The following is a 21,717-nucleotide window of genomic DNA, read 5'->3' on the forward strand; positions in this document are numbered from 1 at the left end:
TGGCTGGCTGGATAAAATAAAGGAGTAAATGCTCCTCCAGAGTAATCGAGCTCCTGCAAATGGTTCGGCACTCGGCAGAGGCTTTGCCGTGGTGGTGCTGGGACAGCCGCGGCATCTGGGTGGTGGAGCATCCCCAGCAAACACCAGTACCAGTAGCTGCGATGGGAACGCCTGTGGTCCCAGCGTGGGAGCCCTGTTTGAAAAATGAATCATCTCGGCAGTGAGAGCGTGCATTGCCCATGTCCCGGGTCGTTGGAGTGGGGGAAGCTGCTTTGCCGGAGTGCTCTGGCTATAAGGAGGGCAACCAAACTCTCTCTGGATCAGCGAGAAGTGACTTATGGCTGTGAGTCTGCTGCGTTTGGGTGCTCCGTGACGGTGCTGAGATGCAGGTAAAGCCAGTGTGGCACCGTGGAGCTGGGCAGCTGCATCCCTTCCCAGCACAGCGTCCTCCGCCGCAGGGGCTGGGGGGACGGGCAGGGCTTTGGGGGTCACTCCGGGGGGGTGGTGGGGATGGTGTTGAAGAGCTCTCGCAGGGCGGAGGGCCAGGCAAACAGCTCCCTGAGCTGCTTGGTGGCACCCCAAGAAGCTGTTGCCCAAGACCACAGTTTTTTCCCCAAGAACAGCATGGTTTGGGGAGCGTGATGCTTGCTGTGCTCTTCAGCAGCACAGCGTTTCTTTTTTACTTTCGGTAAAAGCAGGTTTTTTACCGGAGTAAAACTTCAGGGTCCAGCGAAGAGGTTTCTGCTTGATTATTTTTTAAGGTGTTCTTGAGATGAAGAAAATCCTTGTGTAGGGTAATGCTTCCCTGTAATGCACCGACGTTGTACTAATGAACTTTCAGGCCGTGCCGTTTGCTTCTGTAATTCTTTCATTTCCCGCTTTGGCATTACTTACCCTCTGCCACCTGCCCATTCTGGTGCATTTGAGACATTCCCTGTTGGAATATGAGCCACCCCAGCCTCGCGACCATTTCCGTCCCCAGATGAGGGTCACGTGCGGTGCTTCCCCTTCTCTCGACACCCCCTGCACATCACAGAGCCGCGGAAGCTTGGGATCTTGCCTCATCCATGTGCTTCATAGCACGCTGCTTGCTACCCAAGACTCTTTTGCTCTAGTTTAGGTTGAGAGATGTGGTTTGGGGCTTTTTGGAGCGTATTCTTGCCTTTCACGCAGACCCAGTCCGGGTGGGTTGGTTGGACATGCCCTGGAACGATCCCTGGCTGCAGGCATGCTCGTGTGTCACCGTCACCATTTACTTGGAACATGCCAGAGCTGGTACAGCCTGGGGCTGAACAAGTCTTGCCTTTTTGAACAAAGGCTAGGGATGAATGACTAAAGCATCAAAACTCTGGGGGAAGGGGGAAAAACCCTCGGAAGATGCATGAAATTCCTCCTGTGCTGTGGAGATGTGCTCGTGCAGGAGGTGGCCCTGATGGAGACAGCAGGTCAGCGCAGACCAGCTGGACCGTGAGCTCTCGGCCTCACAAACACGCCGGCAGTGAATTTCTGCTTTTTAAAAAGGAGAAAAATTTCTAAACAAGCCAACAGAAGCCCTTCAATACGGATAAAGCAGAACGTGAAAGCTGGTAATTGAGGTAATTAAGAGTTTGACTCTTGCTTTCTCTCCGAGAAAAGAAAAATCAATGGAGCACCTGGGCGGCCGCCTCCGTGCCTGTCGCAGGAGGGGGCGCGGGCGCTCTCAGAGCCGAGGCAGATGCCAGGGCACAGCGCGGCGGCACTGGTGGCTCTCACCAAGGGTGAGGAATGGGTATTTTTACCAATATTTAGAAAAACCTCTCCTCGAGCACGTACCTGTGTATTGCCAGAGTCCTCCAGGCACCTAACGCCCGCCACCGCCCCGGTGACGGCCGTGGACATCCCTCATCTCCTGCGTCCCACACCACGGGCAGTGCCTTGCCATCCTGAAGCAGGTAAGAAGTTCCTGCCTCTTCCCCACCGCGCCTGAGCCTGGAATAGGAGAGGAAACTTAGAAAGCAAGATGAGAAGTAAGAAGGAAGGGTTGGTTCCTATGGGATCGCTGATGCCTGAACTCGGGACGGGAAGAATTATTAGCGCATCATGCAAAATTCACCACAAAAATTGAATCGGTGGCCCACGTGCAGACATCCTCATCGCCCAGCCTCGTTTTTGTTTTTTTTTTCCTTTTCCACTGAGGAGCTGTTGGGAAACATGGCTGTTTCCGAAGGGATTGAGCCCCGTTCCTGCAGGAAAGCGAAGCCCTGATGTTGTCCCTGCGGCCCCAGCCCTCGGAGCCTGGCGGGATGTGGGCAGGAGATGCTGGCGAGGGCGGCCTCGGTGCTTTCTTCCCTTTTTCTGCACTGCAGTGTTCCTGAGCAGCACAAAGCTTACAGCATTCCGGGCCCCAATTTTGTTGATGTTACAGTACCTGAGGAGCGGTGCACAGCATGGGCTGTTTTCTGTATTGCTGTAAATCAGGGCCTGGGTTTTTCCAAAGGATTGCTCTCTTGTATTCAATTGTACGATCTCTTCCTTCCACCATTTCTTCTAGCCCAAGGCAACTGTCTCTGCAGTCCTTGATCTTCATATCTGAACACCGAGAAGCTCTTTGCAGTTGTATTAGCATGTGTCAGGGAGGTGTGAGTTGCTTTTTAGCAACATGATTTTCCCCACTGAAGCAAATCCAGGAACCGATGGGAGGCTGTGCATCTCTGGGCATCGCGTCCTGCGTGGGCTTCCCAGAAGCTTTGGGGTGTCCTGTGCGAGCGCCCGGCATCCGGCAGCCTCCTGGCACCCCTCGGGGCAGGAGGGACACTCACAGGAGCAGGATGGTTTGCTGGATCATTTGCGAGCCATAAAGACCTCACGTTTAACCAAGTGCTGTGGACGAGTCAGGGGTTTGACCTGGACCAGGCTTCCTGCAGGTCTTTTTAAGGTTATACAAGCTGCTCGCTCTAAAAAAAATAGTTTTGCAGTTATTTCATAGGATCATAGAATGGTTTGGGTTGGAAGGGGCCTTAAAGCCCATCCAGTGCCACCCCCTGCCCTGGGCTGGGACATCTCCCACTAGACCACGTTGCTCCAAGCCCCGTCCAACCTGGTCTTTCTGAGGTGCCATCAGGCAGGAGGTATTGGCACCGCTCGAGTCACAGCTCAGAGCCTCCCGACTGGCCAGAGTGTCCCTTGAGAGGTACAGACCTGGCTCGGGAGCCCCGTCTCCCACCGGTGCAAACCAGCTGTTGTTACGCTAAACTCATAACATTCATGTGAGTAGCAAATTGGTGTAAGAGGAGCCAGATCCAAACCTGTGGTTTCTGCTTTCCGATTAGGTGTCCTCTGTCAGGTTTCGGCCTCGCTGAGCCTGGCCATTGCTGGGGCCATGTAAGCTTTCGAGGGCAGTGAAGGTTTTGATGGGACTGCGGGACACAGCATCCCCCCAGTGTGGGCATCCCCTGGGGAGGCTGCATCTGATGCGCTTTCCCCCCCTGTGGCTGCATCACCCTCAGAGCTTTCATGCCAAGGGGCTGGGTGGGCTGCAGACCATTTGGGATGTCTTTCTTTTTTCACCTCTTCCCTTGGTTACAGACAACAGGTTTTGGGGTTAGAAGTTCTCCTCCAGGTGCCTTCTTTGTGCAGTTTCTGACCTCCTCCGTTTACTGGTGTTTGAAATGGCGAGAATACGGCATGAATGTGTCCCAGAAACCCTGAGTCCCAGTTAACTCCGGGGGATGCCAGCCCATGGTGGGCACAGGGTCCTGCCCACAAAGAAGAAACTCCGGAAGTAAAGTTTAACAGTTCTCTTAAGAAGATACTTTCATATTCATGCTTATTCCTTGCAGACTAACAATAATTAGTAACAGAAGCAAACATCGGTGAGACAGGAGCCCTGCAGGCAGCATGGAGCTGCGGTAGCCGAGTGCTGCAGCATTTGATCAGCCCTCCCCGAAACGCGTGTTTCCAGGCGGGGGGAGGCACCTGCCGTCGCCACCTTGGCACGTTTCAAACCTTTTAACTGAGCGCCAGCGAGCATGTGGAGCTCCCAGTTAGATCTTTGTATCTTAATTAACCTGGTTGTCACCATCAGTGATGTGGTGAGAAGCGGAGAGTCGCTCCCTAAATTCCCGTTCCCGTGAAAACTCCGTTTTAATGGTGCAGCGTTAGGAAAAGCTGAACGTGGAGCTTTCGTGCCGGCGCTGCTGCCACCCTCCGTGTTCCCGGGATGCTCCCTGTGGTCTCTGCATCACTGGGTCTGGGAGTTTAAACACGCATCCAGGTTTTGGGGAGTTTGGTAGCGTTCGTCAGGCAGCTGCGTGAGCAGGGAGAGTCGCTTGCCTCCCATCTCTGAGCATCAGGTTCATCAAAAGTCCTTTCCCAGGAGATCCCTGGGCTGAGAAGGCAGAGCTGGCAGACACGCATCAGGGCTGACTTGCCCGGGCACCGGGAGCGCGGTGGCTGGGCTCTCCCAGGCGGTATCGCATGTTCCACATTACAAATAACCCAGTGAGATTTCTCCAGTCAGCATCCTTATCAGACCGAGTGCGTTTCAGTAGCTGTCAATACAGTAAATGACCTGTTCGGGCCGCCCCTTTGATATGTACACAGAGCATTAATCTTTCCACTTTTCTGCCAGGCTAAAAATAGCGGCTGCTTTCTCCCGAGCATCCCCGGCTGGCCCGGCGTCGGGCTGTCACCTGCTGCAGCCGGCTGTGGGGCGAGCAGCTTGTGTAACTCGGCTTAACAAAGGCTTACGGCGCCGTCCCCTGCCTGCTCAGGCGGCTCTTTCCAACGGGAACATTCATCCCAGTTGGAGGAGGTGGTTTTTTTCTCGACATCTCTGAGCTTTCTCCTGTAAGACCACTGTGCCCAGCCTGCTGCTGAGCCACCGAGGGACCCGGGCTCATGGGAATCATAGAATCCTAGAATGGTTTGGGTTGGAAGGGACCCTAAAGATCACCCAGTGCCACCCCCTGCCCTGGGCAGGGACACCTCCCACCACACCAGGTTGCTCCAAGCCCCGTCCAACCTGGCCTTGAACCCCTCCAGGGATGGGGCAGCCACAGCTTCTCTGGGCAGCCTGGGCCAGGGGCTCACCACCCTCACAGCAGAGAATTTCTTCCTGAGATCTCATCTAAATCTCCCCTCTTCCAGTGTAAAACCATTCCCCCTCCTCCTATGGCTCCCCTCCCTAATCCAGAGTCCCTCCCCATCTCTCCTGTAGACCTCCAGGGAAGGAGATGTTCGGTCCTTCTTGGACCAACGCACGTTGCACCAGTGACTCCTGGATATTTTAGAGGGTTGAGAGCTCCTTAGATGAGAGTCCTGAAGCCTGATTGGAGCAGGCCTAGTTTCAGAGTTATTACCACTGTCTGCATTAAATACAGACGTTACTGAATCCCCAGGCCCTGGTCTAGATTACAGTGAGCTCATTTTAAAATCTGGGGACGGAGAACTGTCTTTTCCTGCAGTTATTTTCAGATCCTGAACTGAAATTTGGAAATGTCCTCAGAGCATTGGGGCACATCTTTATTTTCAGTTTACTGCTGGGGAAAGTGAGGCAAAAGAGGGGAAAAAACCCCTTTCTTGATGTTTCCCTCTCTGAGCAGTCAAATTATTGCTTCTCCCACTGATGGCTCTGGAAGTGCCTCCAATGGTCGTGATGGCAGAGGACAGCAGTTAAACTATGTGTCTGGGTCCGGAGAAACTTCAGGTTTGTTGTCCTGCCCTGGGGCAGATTTCCTTCCCGGCCTTGGGCAGGACAGGTAGGGTCCCATTCCCGAGGGCAGCTGTGCATTAATTTCTTCCAGTACCTTGGAGCGTCTGGTACCACGGTTTGGCTGGTTACATGATGGACACGATGGCTTTGCCCCAGACCCGTCAGAGAGCGCTCGATGCTCCGACATTGACTCACATCTCGGCACAGAAGGCAGATAAAGGTCTCGCAGGGGCTTCCCAGCTGGTGCTGGTGCAAGAGGGCTGGATCCTCAGGCCTTGCACGGCGGAGAAGCTGCTTGGACGGGGATAACGGGTTGCTGTTTGCTTGTTTGTTGCTTTGCAGCGTCTTTCTGTGTTGACGCTTGTGCCGGGAGGTGGTATTTGGGGGAGGAAACGTGAGCTGTGCAAATACCGCAGCGAGCTCCAGCTCCCGACTTCGCGGAGCTCTGTCAGCCGGCACCGCGGGCTGCTTTTCATTTCCAGCTCGTCCCCTGCTTGCATGTCATTAGGCGCGACACTGTTGACGTGTGCATGGCGAGTGTCATGCATGTTGCTGCAGAGTTGCCAAGAAAAGGCAGAAAGAGCTGACAGCCAGCGCCTGTTTGCTTTCTGTGCGGGGAGTTTGCAGCAGATGAGCCGGCTCCTCTCCCCGTTCCGCTGGTTGCGATTAGAGAGGGCTCAGAGCGAATCTCGCAGACCACCGTGGGGTGTTCTCCATTGCCGAGCCTGCTGAAGTGGTGTCCGGCACGCTGGAGGTGTCCCATGGTGGTGGGCAGCCTGCCTGCAACGTGGGGCTCGGCTGGAGGGGGTTTTAAATCAGGGGTCGCTTTGCCTGCAAAGGGTGCTCCGGGGAGCGGGTACCTGCACAGGGTGGCTTGGGCACCTCATCCCAGGAGCCCAGGACCAGGGTCTGGTCTCTGTTGTGCCCCGGGAAATTAGCAGTGATGGCTTGTGAGGAGTTAATGGCTGGAGGAGTCACTGTTGCTATCAGTATTTGGACCGTTGTATCCATTGGACCTCATTTTTCTCATGTGAAGAGTTAATTTCCGTAGATGAATGGGAAAACTATTGCTGTAGGTAAAGGAGAGTTGCTGTGCTGGGACCGGCTGTCAGTATGAGCCCATCGGTCAGCTTTGGTGCGGCGGGGCTGGAAGCGGAGAGCCCGGCCGGGACTGCGGGCATCGTCAGGGAGAGGGCAGCAAGAAAAGCTGGGTGACTTCTGGTGGCCAACCTGTAACTCATTTTTCCTGCAGTCAGGTCCCAGGCCAGGCGAGAGGGGAAGCACTGGCAGAGCTGGGGCTTCCTCCAGCCCTCGGAGGCCTCTGGAGAGACTGGACGGACGCCTCTGCTCCCGCTGGGCACTCGGGGCAGGGCACAGCAGGGAGAAGGCGTTGGCTGCCGCTGGCTGAGCTCATGTTTCCCACTGTAACTAGGACAGAGCACTGCGCTTAAATTTATCTGCTGGGCAAAGAGTGTCGTGTTCACAGGGCACAGAGCACGTGGTGGTGCCAAGGCCAGTGCCTGGGTGCCACCGTCCTGCCCGCAGCGGGGAAGGAGCTGGGTCAGCAGTGTGGCTGAGACAACCGTGGTGAGCAGAAGCCCTTGCCGTAGTCGCGTCTCCGTGTTTATCCCATGGCTTGGGGACATCCTGCCTTTCGGGTGTGTGGGATGCCCTTTCCCGGCCACAGAGCAGGGATGGGTTGGTGTCACGGTCCCGCCTCGCTGGCAGGACCACTGGCTCCGGGCAGGAGCATCACTATTCATACCAGCCCTGATCCTGTGTTTGCATGTTCTTTCCACATCAGTTTTCCTGGTTTCACAGGACAGGTTATTTCTCCCAAATGGGCTATTTCTGCCCTGACTGGCTATTCCTGCATGACCCCCCGATGGGGAAAAACAACCTTCTAACGTCAAGGGGAGCAACGTGAGGTTGATGCCGGCAGCTGTAGCCGTAGGTTGAGTTATTTGACTCAGGAATCTAAACACATAGGAGGCTGCTGCCACCAGGCTGGTGGTAATGCAAGGCGGGGAGGAAGAAAGGAGCCACGCAAAGTGGAAAAATGGCTTAGTTCCTCATGGCATGAGGGGGAATTACAGAGCTGTTGAAGAGCAGGCGTGTTCCTGCGGAGATCCTGGCGGCTGCTCTGCAGCGTGGAGCCCTGCGGGGCACGGGGCTGGTTCATACCGAAAAGCATCGGTGGGGGTTTTAGGAAGAATGAGATGCGGTGGTGAAGCCTGCGTGCAGCACTCGCTGGTACCAGTTCTATTTCTGAAGGGATTGGTGTCATGCCGCCAATCTGCAGGGAAGAACACACCGAGGCAGATGGAGACACAGGCCAAAAACCAAACTCCTGATTCCCAGACCGCTCCTGATCGCAGCGTGAGGTTGGTGGCCATGGCCAGTCCAGTGGTAGCTGGAGCCGCACCATGGCGGGATGCGGGCTGGCCCTTGGCGATGGGTGTGATGCCAGAGCCATGCCGCCGTGCTGCTGCTTTTCTCTGGAACACTGGGAAAAGCACGAACTCCGGGTTTGAGGTCCCGGGAGGGGGAGTTGGCAGCTCAGCATTTTCTAAAAATCATCTTGTTTTGACGCATCCCAACTCAAACAGTCACATAAGGTGCACGGACCAGCAGTCTCTGGGAAAGTGCTTGTGTCCAAGTTGTGGTCCCCAGAGCATCTGAGGCACAGGAGACATCACTGAGCACACAAAACCCCTTTGATTTTGCTGGGCTTGCTTTCCTTCTTCAAGTCAGGTTTGTAGATGGCTTGGTTGCACCCTCCTTGGCAAGAAAGGGGACATTTTTGCAAGTCGTAGCTCTTTCTCAGCCTCTCCTACTTTTCTTCCAGGATCATACCCCAACTGGAGAACTCGCCGTCCCAGGTTTCACCGAGTAGCCTGCCTGGCTCCGAGATTTCGGAAGCTACAAGGACTTACTTGCAAGGAGTGAGCCGCTATGACCTGGATGAGCTCGATGCTTGCTGGTTGGAACTCGTTAATATGGAGCTCAAGGAGATGGGTGAGTATTGCTGTTGGTTTTCTCCTTGCCTGGGCATCCCAGAGTTGGGCAATCAAGTCTTTTTAAGTAATCATATGGAACACAAGGCCTTGAAGAAGAAAATTTTTCTTCAGGCTCTCCAAAAGAGGTGATGCGAATTGCTGCAGCGCAGGCTCTTGAGTGCATTTCAGTGCCTCTCACTTCACGTAGGGGTTTTGGCACGTGGTGCAAGAACGGGGCAAACCAGATGATGGCTGGAACAGTGCTGCATGCTCTGGGGGGCAGGGCTCTGGTTGGCAAAAGAACCGATAGATCCAGATCGCTCAGGACCGTGCTCTGGTTGTATGACCATCGTCACCTCCCGTACTCATCCCTGCGGCATCCGAACTGCAGGAGGAGGTGTGGGTCAGGATGGGTGTGCTGACCCCGACTCCTCTTCCTTTGACTGGCCATGTCTGAAAGCTTTTCTCCAACATTTCTCCATCCGTAGCCAACTGGGCAGATGGAGTCAGAGGAAAGAAAATTTCCTAGTCAAAATGTGCTGTTCTCAGAAGTGCTGGTCCTGGGTTGTCTCTCCTTTCCCAGGTGTCTCTAAATACCACAGCACGATGTTGCCCACATCACTGCTGTTATATCACTGCACATTCTTAAAATCCATTAGTGCATTTCGGTTGAGTGCAAGTACCTGGACTTGGAATTTGACCGCTGGCACTGGTGTTTAGCATGGTCTGCTGGGCAGATTTGTTGGCACAGACCCGTGGGTGTGTAGTCCTGCCCTACTACAGGGGGATTTTCCAGTCCTTGTTAGATAAGGGTTGCTGTGGTGCGGCTGCTGCTGCGCAGGTAAGAATAACAACACGATAAACCATTCACCTTGCGAGGTCAGTGAAAGCTGAAGCGTGCCTACAGGAAGCATTACTCCCCATGGCAAAGGTCTTTCAAGGGTGAGACAAAGCATGTGAGCAAGTGCTTGAGCAGACGGGATCGTGCGCTGCTGGACAGGAAGGTCATGCTGAGTCTCACAGCCTGCTGGCGAAGCCCTGCGGCGAGACGCAGTAAGGTTGCAGTAAGATTTGGTTCTGTAGGCTTGTGTGGAGCATGAACGGGCTCAGAACTTGTCCACCACATTGCCTGATCATGGTTGCAGAAGATATCCGTTCTTGGTTGCAGAACACATCCGTTCTTCAGCTGGACTAATGATTTACAAGCAAATTTTGTTAACCATCATCTCCGGGACCTTGAGAAAGTTGTAGAGACTGTTTTTAGAGTTTGGCCAATTATCTGTTACACGTGTCTTGTATATTGGCTTTCCCATAATCTTGGTGTTATGGAGCCCGTAGTATCGCTAGCAAATCACAGTCAGTTTTGCCCTCATTAACTGGTTCTGTATCAGCAGCTCTGTCATTAGCACAGCCAGGTTTTGAGACACTGCCAGCTACAGCTAAGTCCTTGGGCAGAGCAGAGGGTGCTCCTGGGAAAAGCCAAGTGGCTTGGTCCCACTTGGGTGCCTTGCAGAGGACCTGCACTTCCTAACGCTACACAGCTGCCATTCTGCATCGAGAAACCAGCTTGTACCACCCTGGACGTCCTTCTGACTCCACTGTGCTTTCACCCTGTCTCCTGCGGCATTTCCCTCGCCGTCTCCACAGCTGGGTGGCCATCAGAGGTGTCTCTGGGCTCCGGAGAAGGCTTGTCTGTATTTCCACTTTCCTGTAGTACGTATTTCCTCAGTCTCTAGAAAGGCAGTGGGCAGAGATTTGGCTTCTCCAGCTCAGTTGGGTTAAATTTGGCTCACTTTATTGTTTCGTCAGAGTATTAGGTTACAAATGCAATGTCCTAAATGGCTTTCAGATGTGGAGCTCCCACGCTATGGATAACTGGAAGGGGTGAGATGAGATGGGTGCCGTCGCGGCGCGGGTTTGGGAGGGGAGGTTGAGCATCGTCGCAGCCGTGTGCCCCTGGTAGCCGCGCTCCTCGCGGGCGCGTTGGCTGGGCTGGCATTGCGGCATCCCGGTGTCAGGACACAGGCGGTGCTTCGCTGCTGACGCTCTGTGCGATTTTGAGCAAGCTGCATTTTCCTTCCTCCAGCTCCTTGTCATGTAGCAGCTTTTCAAAGGATGGCCCTTAGGAGGTGTTTGCACAGCGCCGGGCTGGATGGGACCACGGTCTCTGACGAAGCCCCTGAGCCTTCCTGCAATAACCAGCTATCGATGGTAATAACGAACCCAGGGGATTTCAGCAGAGCGCCTCACTGCCCATCAGCTGATTCTCCAGCCCATTTCTGTTGCTGAAAAAGCGCTGTAGTTACTGGCTGAGCCTTAAATATGCTGGGGAGAGAGGAGCTTTGAAAACCGGCGTTTGGCGTGTGAAATCCGCTGCGGATATGGCTTCAGCCCGAAGGATTCTGGTATCTCGCTCCATCCCCCAGCCCTCCTGACTTCTCTAGCAGAGTGAGGGCTAGTGCGTTTTTTCCAGTGACTTGAAAGGGAAAGCATGTGGCATTGATTAATAACCCATCCCCGGCGCCGCGGGGAGCCGGGGCTCTGGCAGGTAGGGAGCGGGACGGGTGATGGTGCTCTGGGGCCATGGTCGCATCACCCCATGATGGCCATCGTGGGGCTGGACCACGGAGGATGCGGGGCTGGACCACGGATGCTGCAGGGCTGGACCACGGATGCTGCAGGGCTGGACCACGGATGCTGCGGGGCTGGACCACGGATGCTGTGGGGCTGGACCACGGATTCTGCAGGGCATCAGGGCTGCGTGGGCAGCCAGCTTCTTTGGGAATGCGTTTTCCTGCCTGTGGAAGTGATGGGGTTTGGGTGCACATAGACAAAAGCTGTTACTATCACCGCTCACCTCCTGGGCTATGCCGGAGCGGAGGCTCGGCTCCCTCTGCTTCCCGGGTGGGAGAAGCCATGCAGCGGGGATGGGAGTTGGGTGCCCTTCAGCACCCAACGCAGAAGATTGCCGCCTGCCCAGGTCGCTCTGAAGGCAGTCCATAAATAGCGCTTTCTCCCGGAAGCCCTCGACATTAATGACATACTGAGATTTCCAGACCAGCTCCGCTAATCTCTGAGATCATTAACATGACTTAACTGGAGAATTGCAGCCTCTCCTCCTATTCAGAGAAGTCAGGAGTTATCTCCCAGCGTCAAGAGATATGCAGAAGTTTAAATTCCTCCTGGGTGTTTAGCTGAGCTGTTGCCACTGGGCAGTCCAGGGGCACAATGTGTCATTGCCAAAATATTTAACGACAAAGAAGGAGCCTGATCTCTGAGTGGCTCCGGAGGAGCGGCGGGGAGGAGAGCTGGAAAACACCTATGAGATCATCCATCTCGCTTTGCCGTTAGCGCGGTGCTGATCCACGTAGCGCATAGCACATGCCTTTTCCAGTCCTTTTTAGGTCACCCCAAGGGATGGAATTTTATCACCGAGATCAGATAAACCTCCAGATAGCTCCAGCTCTCTGCACTCTGCTGGCTCCTCTCCCAATTAGGTGGAATTGCTCCGAAAAGCAAAAGTTTTACACATAAAAGAGCTTTAAATAGTTTTAAACCCCCCAGTAAGATGCCTCAGTAGCTGTTACTGTACTTGGTAGAAAGGAACTTCTGTGCGCTAGAGATGAAATCAATATTTAAGCATGCCTAAATGTTTTATTTGTTGCTGCTGCAATATGAGATAGTAAAAAAAAAGTGGGTCTGAAGGAGTCTGAATGAAACCCTGAACCAGATTTATGCAGACGCCACTCCAGGCAGCACAGGCCTTTCCTTTTAGAGGAGAGTCTTCGTTTTAATATTAACATTTTATGCTGCATTTTGTGATCTCCACTAAATCCAGAGCTATTGTAAGAGCGGGGCTAGAGAGACTTCAAAGACCCGGGCTGAAAGATGCCTTTGCGGTGATCGGCACTTCATAAACACACGGAAAATCCACAAGAAATTGCTAAAAAACATTGCCGGAATCAATTTTGCTGAAGGCAGAGTCGAAGTTTCTAAGTATTCCCTTGACTTAATCCATATGGTGTATGCTGCTCACATATGCCCACCACAACTTCTATCTTGGGAGCTGGAGGTGTTCCTGGTATTTTATGGCAGGAACATGCAAAGGTCACATGTATTGCTTTTGAAGCTGCGGGGGGAATTCATCACCGCGTGCCTGAGATACGGCTGTGCGCTAATGAGCCGATGCCTCCCTCGGCGGAGGGGAGGTTGGTCGAGTAGACGTGGAATCAGCCGAGGTCGGTGGAGTAACCCTCAGGGAAGATGCGCTCAACGGAGCAGGGGCTGCCCTGAAGTGTGTACGCCTCAGGGAGCAGCTGCTTGCCACCCAGCAGTGCCAGGAGCCCTTGCCCGAGGCTACCACCACCCCACCGCCTCCTTTGGGGATTCGGGGAACCCCTTTCTTCCCCCAGGGCAACACGTTGGCACTCACCGGGCAGAGCCAGTCCCCACGCAACTCCCACCCACCCACGGGTGCCCATCACCATGGCCAGGCTCCATCCGCTGCACAGAGCCACTCCCAATATCTGCCATTTGAAGCTTTTCCGTTATTTTAATGGCTTTGGGCACAATTCCCCACCGTGCTGTGATGGCAGAGGCCACCCCATTCCCCGGACCGCTGTCCCCCAATGCGGGTGATCCTGGGGGTGCCGTCCCCCCCACAGGGATGCTCCCCAGTCCCGGGATGTGCAGAGGTCTGTCCTTCTTGTACTGGGATCCATTCCCTTCAACCACCAGCCCGGCTTCCCCCCTTCAAGTGTCTTCCCCCCAGCTCACAGCCATAAGGGGCCGCTCGGGCGATGCAGCCCCATCATCGCTTGAGAGAACTTAGTCCATTAATAATTCAAGGTTTGTTTGTTTGGATTTTTTCTTGTTTGGTTTGGTTTGGTTTTGTTTTGAAGAAATCCTGCCAGTTTGGAGCTGTTTTCTAACATGTCTGTGCTGCAGCCCACAACAAACAGCCGCGCGGAGCTTGAAATCATCGTTCGCCGCCGAGATCGTAAACTCGTCGCACAAGGCATCGTTTCGGTGGCGGCAGAGCAGTCGGGTGCCCGGGTAGATGAACCAGCAAATACTCCACGACTTGGTGGGATATTACAGGCAAGAGATGTGTTTAATTGAGGTGCCGACGTGCAGCGTAGAAGTACCCTGGGAACAGATTTAGGGCTGGAAGCTGTTCTCAACGACAGCGACGTTGATCTGGATGAACGCCGTGGGTACCGACGGGAGGAGAAGCTGCCCAGAGGCAGGTGCCATGCTCGCTGCCGAGCTGTTGCTCCTAATGTAGGTGTCAATACCCCGATTTAATAAGCTGAGCGTATTTAACTCCTTATATAAACAGATATTGCAGGGAGGATGTGTTAATGCGTGGATTAGCAGGGTTGGAAATCAGCGGGAGAAGCTTTAGACGTTTTGCCTCCACGTTTTTCAGCACGATCAGGTTTTATGTCAAAGTCGTTGTTTTGCTATTTCCATAAATTCCTCGGGGTGATTGCGGTAGTTTCCAGCAATATTGGGAGTTTTGCTGCTGGATGGAGCGAGGAGGCTTTCATCAGAAGTGCTCCGGGACAGCTCTGTCAGTGCCGAGCCGCGCTGGAGAGAGACAGCAGCTTATAAAGTGGCTTCTAAACCATTTTGTCATCATCTTAAATTTGAGCAATAATTGATGTCGGTGGGTGGCAGAAGGGGTGATAATTGGTTCCTGTAAATCTTTTTAAGTGCATTAAGCAGGCTGTGTTCGTAACAAAATATCCAGAAGTTTCACTGCGGATGCTCAGCTCGCGTGTCGCTGTTTGTTTTCTTGGTCACGCTTTACGTTCAGGGCGTCTTTATAAATACCGTTGATAAAAGATGAAGGTACGATTGTACGTCTCCCAGGCAGCGCGTGCCTGCAGGTGATGGGGTGGAGGTGGCTGGGGGAGCCCCAGGTGGTCTGGGCTGGTGGCCGGGTGGTTGTCCATCATCCCCTGACCTTTGCCAAGGGGGTTTGGGACAGGACTCAGGATGCCCAGGGGAGCACCCGGCCCGGGACAGGGGTGGCTGGTGTCCCCATGGGTGTCTTGAGTGTGTGGGTGCTCAGCTCCCGGCTTTACGCAGAGGCAAATTGTGCTTCTCCCAAAGTGTCCTGCACGGCGGTGCGTAAACTCACTTTTAGCATCTCGCTGGTGCTTTTTATCTTCGCCCTGCTTTTATTCTCCCAGGCTCTGAGGCAGGAAGGATCCTTAGCACAGCTTTGTCAAGGCAGGAGCCGAAGCAGGCGGGTTTGGAGCGACTGGCCCAGGGCGAGCTGGAGGGACAGGGAGCTGGAAGGAGGTCCCAGGAGCCCGTGGTCCCTGTGCCGTGTGTGGACAGCCCTGTCCCATCAGGGAGCTGGTGTCCTATCACTCTCAGTTTTTCAAAGACACTAAGAGACAAGCCTACATCATCTCACTTTCCTTTTTTTTTTTATAAGAAAAACAGTAATTTTGCTTGTTTATATATATTTTTACTGAAAAGTAGACTCCGAGATTTGTAGCTTGTGAATCAGCTAATGGCCCAGCCTGCAGTCCTGATGGCTGTTTGTTCGTGAGCTGGTTTATCTCCAGGTATCCTCCGCAGGGTAAAAGGATTTATTGTTTCAGTAAATTGATTTTAGTGGAGCGCAGTTTAGTCAGAAATTGGTCTCCGTTTTGTGAAAGGTGCCTCTCCACCTCTTTTTTTTCTCCCCGCGCAGCGAGTCGGCTCACACCACGGCAAGGAATAGCTGAGAATTCATTTAGCAGAAGAATATTGCTCCTTCATGCCACATAAATTACGATATTACAGAAACAATTATAACGGAGAGCGGCATTGTGCAAAGGAATGTGCCGGGTGGTTTTCCCAGACCCAGTGCTGTGGCTTCCGAGGCATCCCAGCTCCTTTGGGTTAAAATATTTAAATCCTGTGTTTCAGCCGTGGTATGGGTAGTTGCTCCAAAGTTTGGGGGAGCTGAGGTGCATGGGGTTGTGGCAGGCACCTCGGGAGCGCCCCCGGGGGTAACAGGGATGTGGGGTGGCTGTGGAGCTGCGGGGATCATGGCAGACCCTGACGGCAGAGGTACAGGGAAGAGTTTTCTGCTGGGAGCAAAGTTCAAAAGAAAGGCCGGGTTCCTACACGTTCTCCCTTCCTGAATCAGATCTGGAGACCTCCTGTAGCGCGTCATCATCTGGCACCTCTTCTCCTCCTCTATTTCCAAAGCAGAGTGCCCCTTCTCCTCCAGGGGATGCTTCCTTTGGCTGGTTACCTGCTGCCCACCAGCACCCTGCTCTGGGATGGGAGAGGATAGTACTTCTCCGGCTGGGATGGGGTGGGAGGCAGTGCTCCATGGGGTTTGAGTTGCACGTTATGGGAATGATTATAGCAGGAGCCCCTTTTTGCTAGCCAGGATAGGAGCAAGGGGAGTTCACTGCAGTGTGAAACCCTATAACCTGGCCCAAAGGGACCAGGGCTGGAGATTGTAATGGATATACCTTTAAATTATTGTAACCCATGAGTTGGGTTGCATGTTAAAGGAATTACTGTAGCAGGAACCAATGGAGGACAAACCTTACAAGAAGCAGCGCAAATGCAGCAGTGACCTGACCTGAGCTGGGGTTGGTGCCCAGTAACTCCACACAACGCACCACCTCTCCTGTCCCGAGCGACCACCGTAACAGATGGAGCCCAAAGTCATGGACTAAATTAACTCAGTGGACGTTTGTGGACATTTACGACCACTTTACAGACATTCCACAGGGGTGGTCCATAGCCTAAGGGAATGAGACCTGTGTATTATATCAAAGGATGGGAAGGTGGCGGAGGGGGGTTAATGGATAGTGTGGGACCTAAGCATGGTGGAAGTGGTATGGTTACGGGGTGGAGAATTGTCATGGTTTCAGCTGGGATAGAGTTGACTTTCTTGCTAGCAGCTGGTGTGGGGCTGTGTTTTGGATTTGGGATGAGAATGGCGTTGATGGCACACTGATGGTTTTGGTTGTTGCTGAGCAGTCAAGGCCTTTTCTGCTCCTCACACCACCCCACCAGCGAGCAGGCTGGGGGGCACACAAGAAGTTGGGAGGTGACACAGTGGCGACAGCTGACCCCAACTGACCAAGGGGATGGATAGAGTCTACAGTCCCGGTGATGGTCTCAAGTGTGAATTACTCACTGGGTGTCACTGGATTTCTTCATTGTAGCCAAGATCAGTATCTGGGCCTTTGCTCTTCCTTCCCTGGGGACAATAATGGTGTCACTTGTGCATGTACACCAGGAGTGTTTTGGTGGCATATTTTTGGTTTTGCTATTGAGCTGGCCATGATCAATACAGATAGCTTTTTCGCAGCCAAAAAGATGACAATTTTATGAATGGAGTTTAATAGCACAAACTTTCTATGATGCAGAAGGAGATAAATGGAGCACAAATGGAAAAAGCACTTCACCCCCAGGCCCCATTGTTTAGCGTTTCATAAGCGATTAATCGCTTCATCCCCATCAAGTGCAATTGTCAATTCAATAAGCTCCGAGGTATTCTGAATGGCGCTTGGCAAACAAATTCCTAATGTAATTACATCTAAATGGAGTGTGAGAGCGCGCGTGTGTGTGTGTGCGCAGGAGGGAGGGAGAGATCTATATTTTTCGATGTAGCGGTGTAACAGGCACGTGGCACGTAGGATGATAAGGAAACCCCATGAAAGGGCTGCTCTTGCTCCGGCGTGAGAATTTGGGGATCGGAGGGGACTTTCTCCCCAGAGTTCAGCTGGTGATGTCGGGGCTTCGCTGCGGGTGGGAAGTGCAGGAGGTGGGATGGGAGCCGGTTCTTTCCACTCAAGGTGAAAGGGGAACGATGGTGATGCCAGCGCGATCCCGACACTGCGGGCAGGTCAGGGTCATGATTCCTGTGGAAACCCCCCTCCCTTTCCTTCCTGGTGCTGCCTGCAGCTGCCGGCTCTGCCTGCACGCTCCCCTCCGCATGGGGCGGCTCTAGAAAGTGCGTGGGAAAAGCACTGGGAACACTTAAATGATCATTTTCATAAAATCATAGAATCCTAGAATGGATTGGGTTGGAAGGGACCTTAAAGGCCATCCAGTGCCACCCCCTGCCCTGGGCAGGGACACCTCCCACCACACCAGGTTGCTCCAAGCCCCATCCAACCTGGCCTTGAACCCCTCCAGGGATGGGGCAGCCACAGCTTCTCTGGGCAACCTGGGCCAGGGGCTCACCGCCCTCACAGCAAATAATTCCTTCCTCATATCTCATCGAAATCTCCCCTCTTTCAGTTTAAAACCATTCCCCCTCATCCCATGGCTCCCCTCCCTGATCCAGAGTCCCTCCCCAGCTCTCCTGGAGCCCCTTGAGGGACTGGAAGGGGCTCCAAGGTCTCCCCGGAGCCTTCTCTTCTCCAGGCTGAACCCCCCCAACTCTCTCAGCCTGTCCTCACAGCAGAGGGGCTCCAGCCCTCCCAGCATCTCCGTGGCTTCTTGGCTTTTGCTTTCCAGAAGAGTAGAGAGAGCAGAGCCTGAAAGTGTTGGGAGACAGGGAGTAACTCCAGGCTGACACTCGGGTGCCCAGGATCACGGTCACGGATGCAGACTTGAAACACTGACCAAGAGCAAAATATTCTTTTGGGCTTGTTTGATGCTCGCATGAAGTCATGGCTTGCGGCTCTCCGTGGAGCAAGCACAACTTGGGTGGTGTGTTTGTAAAGGGACACCATTAAGGCAAAAATGTGGCTCTGACTTTGCCTGTAACCCATTCCCTGCCATGTTGCATCCGACCAGCACGATGCCAAGAGCAAGCCGTGGGCTCCGTCCCGGCTCCGGGGCTCGCTGTGCCAGCGTGGGATGCTTCACATCGCTCAGCCCCGGGCAGCCTGTGCCAGCCTGGGGCTCTGCAGGGATCCTGCGCCCGTTGCTGGGGCTGCTCCACGATAAAAACAGGTATTGTCAGGTTCCTCGGCATGTTGCGGCACAGCAGCCCGAGCGCTTGAAAGGGCTGCGATAGGGAACAGTGTTGTCTGTCTTAGATGGTATCTCAGACTCGACACAGACATGTAAAATGCCAGGCTGGATGTTTGCAGAGACTTGTCAAGCCAAGGGAAACCATGCCAATGTGAAACATCGGGGAAGAGCTTAAAAAGGCAGACAATGGTATGTTTGCTTGCCGAGCTCGCCTACGGGTTGCTTTCCCCCTTGACAGAGTTTTTCAGCCGGTCCGTGGCGGTCAGGGGGAAGGTGCAACCTCTGCTGCCATCATCCAGCTGTAGGGGCTGGGAATGCTGCCCAGGACCCCCATGTCCCGTCCCTCCCCAGTTCCGGGGGCCTGGGACAGGGATGTCACACTGTGGCTTGAGAGATGCCCAGGGTGGCAAATTTAGCACTGAATATTTAAAGAATAACTGCGTCATATTAGTACTTCTTCAAGCCTTTTTTTCCCCTTCTCTGCTCATAAATGAGATATTTTTTTTCTCTCATTGCCTTGCAACAAGGAAGGTGGACAGCAGCACGGGGCAGGCTCCTCTGCTCTCTGGTGCTTTCAGGAGCATCCTGGCCGTCATCACGGATAATACACACAAGTGAAATGCAAAGGTTAAGTGTTTCATATTGCGTCCTGCTGGTATCTCCGCCCCCATCTCTGTGCCTTCCCCAGTGATGAAATAGAGCCCATGGGGAGACGGGGTGCGGTGGGGGCTTAACTCTGCCTCTCACCCCTCACGGACAGCTTCAGTCCAGCTGCTGACAGATCGTTTTCCTTCTTTTTTTCCTTACCTGGGGTGACCTCACGTTGCGTTTGTGACACCGGGATCTTCGTGTGTGGTTAAGAGGCAGCTTTGGCAGCAGCATCCCCCTTGTTGCGGTGGCTGAGTATCCCGCTGCTGGGGGTTGCTGCTCTGAAAAAGCCTTTTTCTGGTTATTGGACTCATATTCCTGGTTGTCAATCTGGAGAAACCTCTGTTAAATCACGTCTGCCACTTCTTTCCACTAAAGATCCTGGTACGGGAGGGAATAAAGCACGACACAGCAGTGTCTGACCTTCTGATTCCACTAAACCCAACCGGGGGAAAAAAAAAAACTTTATTTGTCCTCAATTTCAGCATTTGGCTTCACTTTTACAGTTCCGTTTAATTGCCTTTAAAAGGGTCAATTTTCAGTCTTAACAATTAAAGCATTGACTTTGTGTTGCCAAAGCTTGTCTGAGCCCTCGCTGCAGAAAGCGTCTTTGCAAAACTTGTCTCCTTGAACATTTAAACTGTCAGACCTAATTATCCGCATTGCTTCAGCTGAATGGGTTGCTTTCCTCTCAGCCAGCAGCAATATTTTGTTACTGTCTATGAAACATAAACTGCATCCCGAGTTGGAAGCAGCCGTTTTCTCAATCGCCGCTCGTACCGTCACCGTCGATTTGCCTCTCGAGTTGCCATGTAAAATGCTCAGCCCTTTGCAAAACTTTGCCTGAAGGTGGATGGGCTCCCACGCCAGAGCCTCATCAGTGTCGTCTTCTGCCTTGCAGAAAAGCCTGAGCTGGATGAGATCACCCTGGAGCGAGTCCTGGAGGAGCTGGAGACCATGTGCTACGAGAACATGAACATCGCCATCGAAACGGAGGAGGGCTTGGGCATCGAGTACGATGAGGACGTGGTGTGCGATGTCTGCCGCTCGCCGGAGGGGGAGGACGGCAACGAGATGGTCTTCTGTGACAAGTGCAACGTCTGCGTGCACCAGGTGAGCCCTGGGGGAGAGCGGCAGGTTTGGGCTGGCTGCGTGTCACGCTGTGGTACCCTCCTCTGGGTTCCTTCCATCCCCACCGCCCCCATCCCCTGAGCAGCTGTAGACCCCCGGTAAGCTTTCCTGGTGGATTCCCAACGCATCTCCAGCGGAGCGAGGATAGCAAATGGGGTCTTGGATAGCTGGAGACAGCAAAGTTCCTTTTCTTACTTTCTTAGCCCCAGCCCTTCATCAGTGCCCACAGAAATACACAACCAGAGGTTGAAAACTGCTTCCTGTGAGCTTGCTTTGCCCCTTCCTCCTTATTCTCCAGTCTTGCTGATATTTTATTTTATGCCTCCTCTTCCATTAATGTGCTTATTCTTCTTTCTTTACCCCATTTTTCTTTATTAAACTGCAACCATGGGACCTTTAGCACCCAGGGGTGACCAGCTGGTGTGTGGCGCTGGCTGATGGGCTGGGAGGGACGCGGGTCTGTGGCCCTGCACTTGCCGGAGGGGTGGGCAAGGACCTCCAGTGTCCTCCACAGCCTTATACTGGGGGCAGCAGGACCTTCCAGCTCCACTGGCCCTGCCTCACATCGCAGGGTGTCTGTCCCAGCTTCCCTGCTGTACGCCTGTAGGATTTCATTTTATTTTGCTGCCTGGAGGAAAATAATTTTATTTTTAGAAGTGAATGCAAATGCTTCAAGCCCTTGCTGGGGTGTGGGGGGTGCCTGTGGGCTCCTGCGCTTGGGAAAACCTTGACAAGGAGAAGGCAGGGGTGTGAGGGTCTCCCCAGGTCCCGTGGGGATCCGGGGAGGTTTTTGCTCATTGTGTTTCGAGGGGAAGCGCCGTGTGGTGCTGGGATGGTGGCGGCGGCTCCTGGGCTTCACCCCCTGCGTGAAGAGTTTGGGTTTTTGTTTGGTGGTTTTTTTGTTTTTTTTTCCTCCGAAGAGAGCCATTTGCTCATCTTTTGGGCAGCTTTTCCATCAGCGCTTCCTGGAGGTGGGAGAGCATTGGCGATATCTATAGTTGCGGGAGGTGGGTGTTTTGAATGGTTTCCATCAGTGAATCAGATTCAGGGTTGGGGTTGGGGTTTTTTTCGCGTGTGCTGGGTTTTGTTTGTTTTTTTTTTTTTCCCAACAAGCCCAAGTGGCGCTGTCAGGCTGTGAGCTGACACGTGCCGGTGGGCAGGGGCTCGGGGGGAGGCAGGCAGCATTGGGGGCTGCTGTGGGGACGTACGGACCCCGTCCATGGACCATGGCGTCCCATGGGCTCCGCTTTCAGCAGCGTCCCCGGTGCTGGCAGCAGAGCGGTGCTGCAGAAG

General features: G+C 53.6%; 1 protein-coding gene across 2 annotated transcripts in view; it reads left to right on the forward strand.

Moving 5' to 3' along the window:
• The window catches only part of JADE2 (jade family PHD finger 2), an 88,004-nt gene that overhangs the window by 36,346 nt on the left and 29,941 nt on the right, over positions 1-21,717 (forward strand). For both annotated transcript variants that reach the window (XM_074604193.1, XM_074604194.1), the window contains exons 5-6: positions 8,541-8,710; positions 20,195-20,406. In XM_074604193.1, coding sequence (XP_074460294.1) covers positions 8,541-8,710; positions 20,195-20,406 — 382 coding nt within the window. The remainder of the gene's footprint in view (positions 1-8,540; positions 8,711-20,194; positions 20,407-21,717) is intronic.

The sequence above is a fragment of the Larus michahellis genome, chromosome 11 (genome assembly GCF_964199755.1).
Source record: "Larus michahellis chromosome 11, bLarMic1.1, whole genome shotgun sequence".
NCBI lineage: Eukaryota > Metazoa > Chordata > Aves > Charadriiformes > Laridae > Larus > Larus michahellis.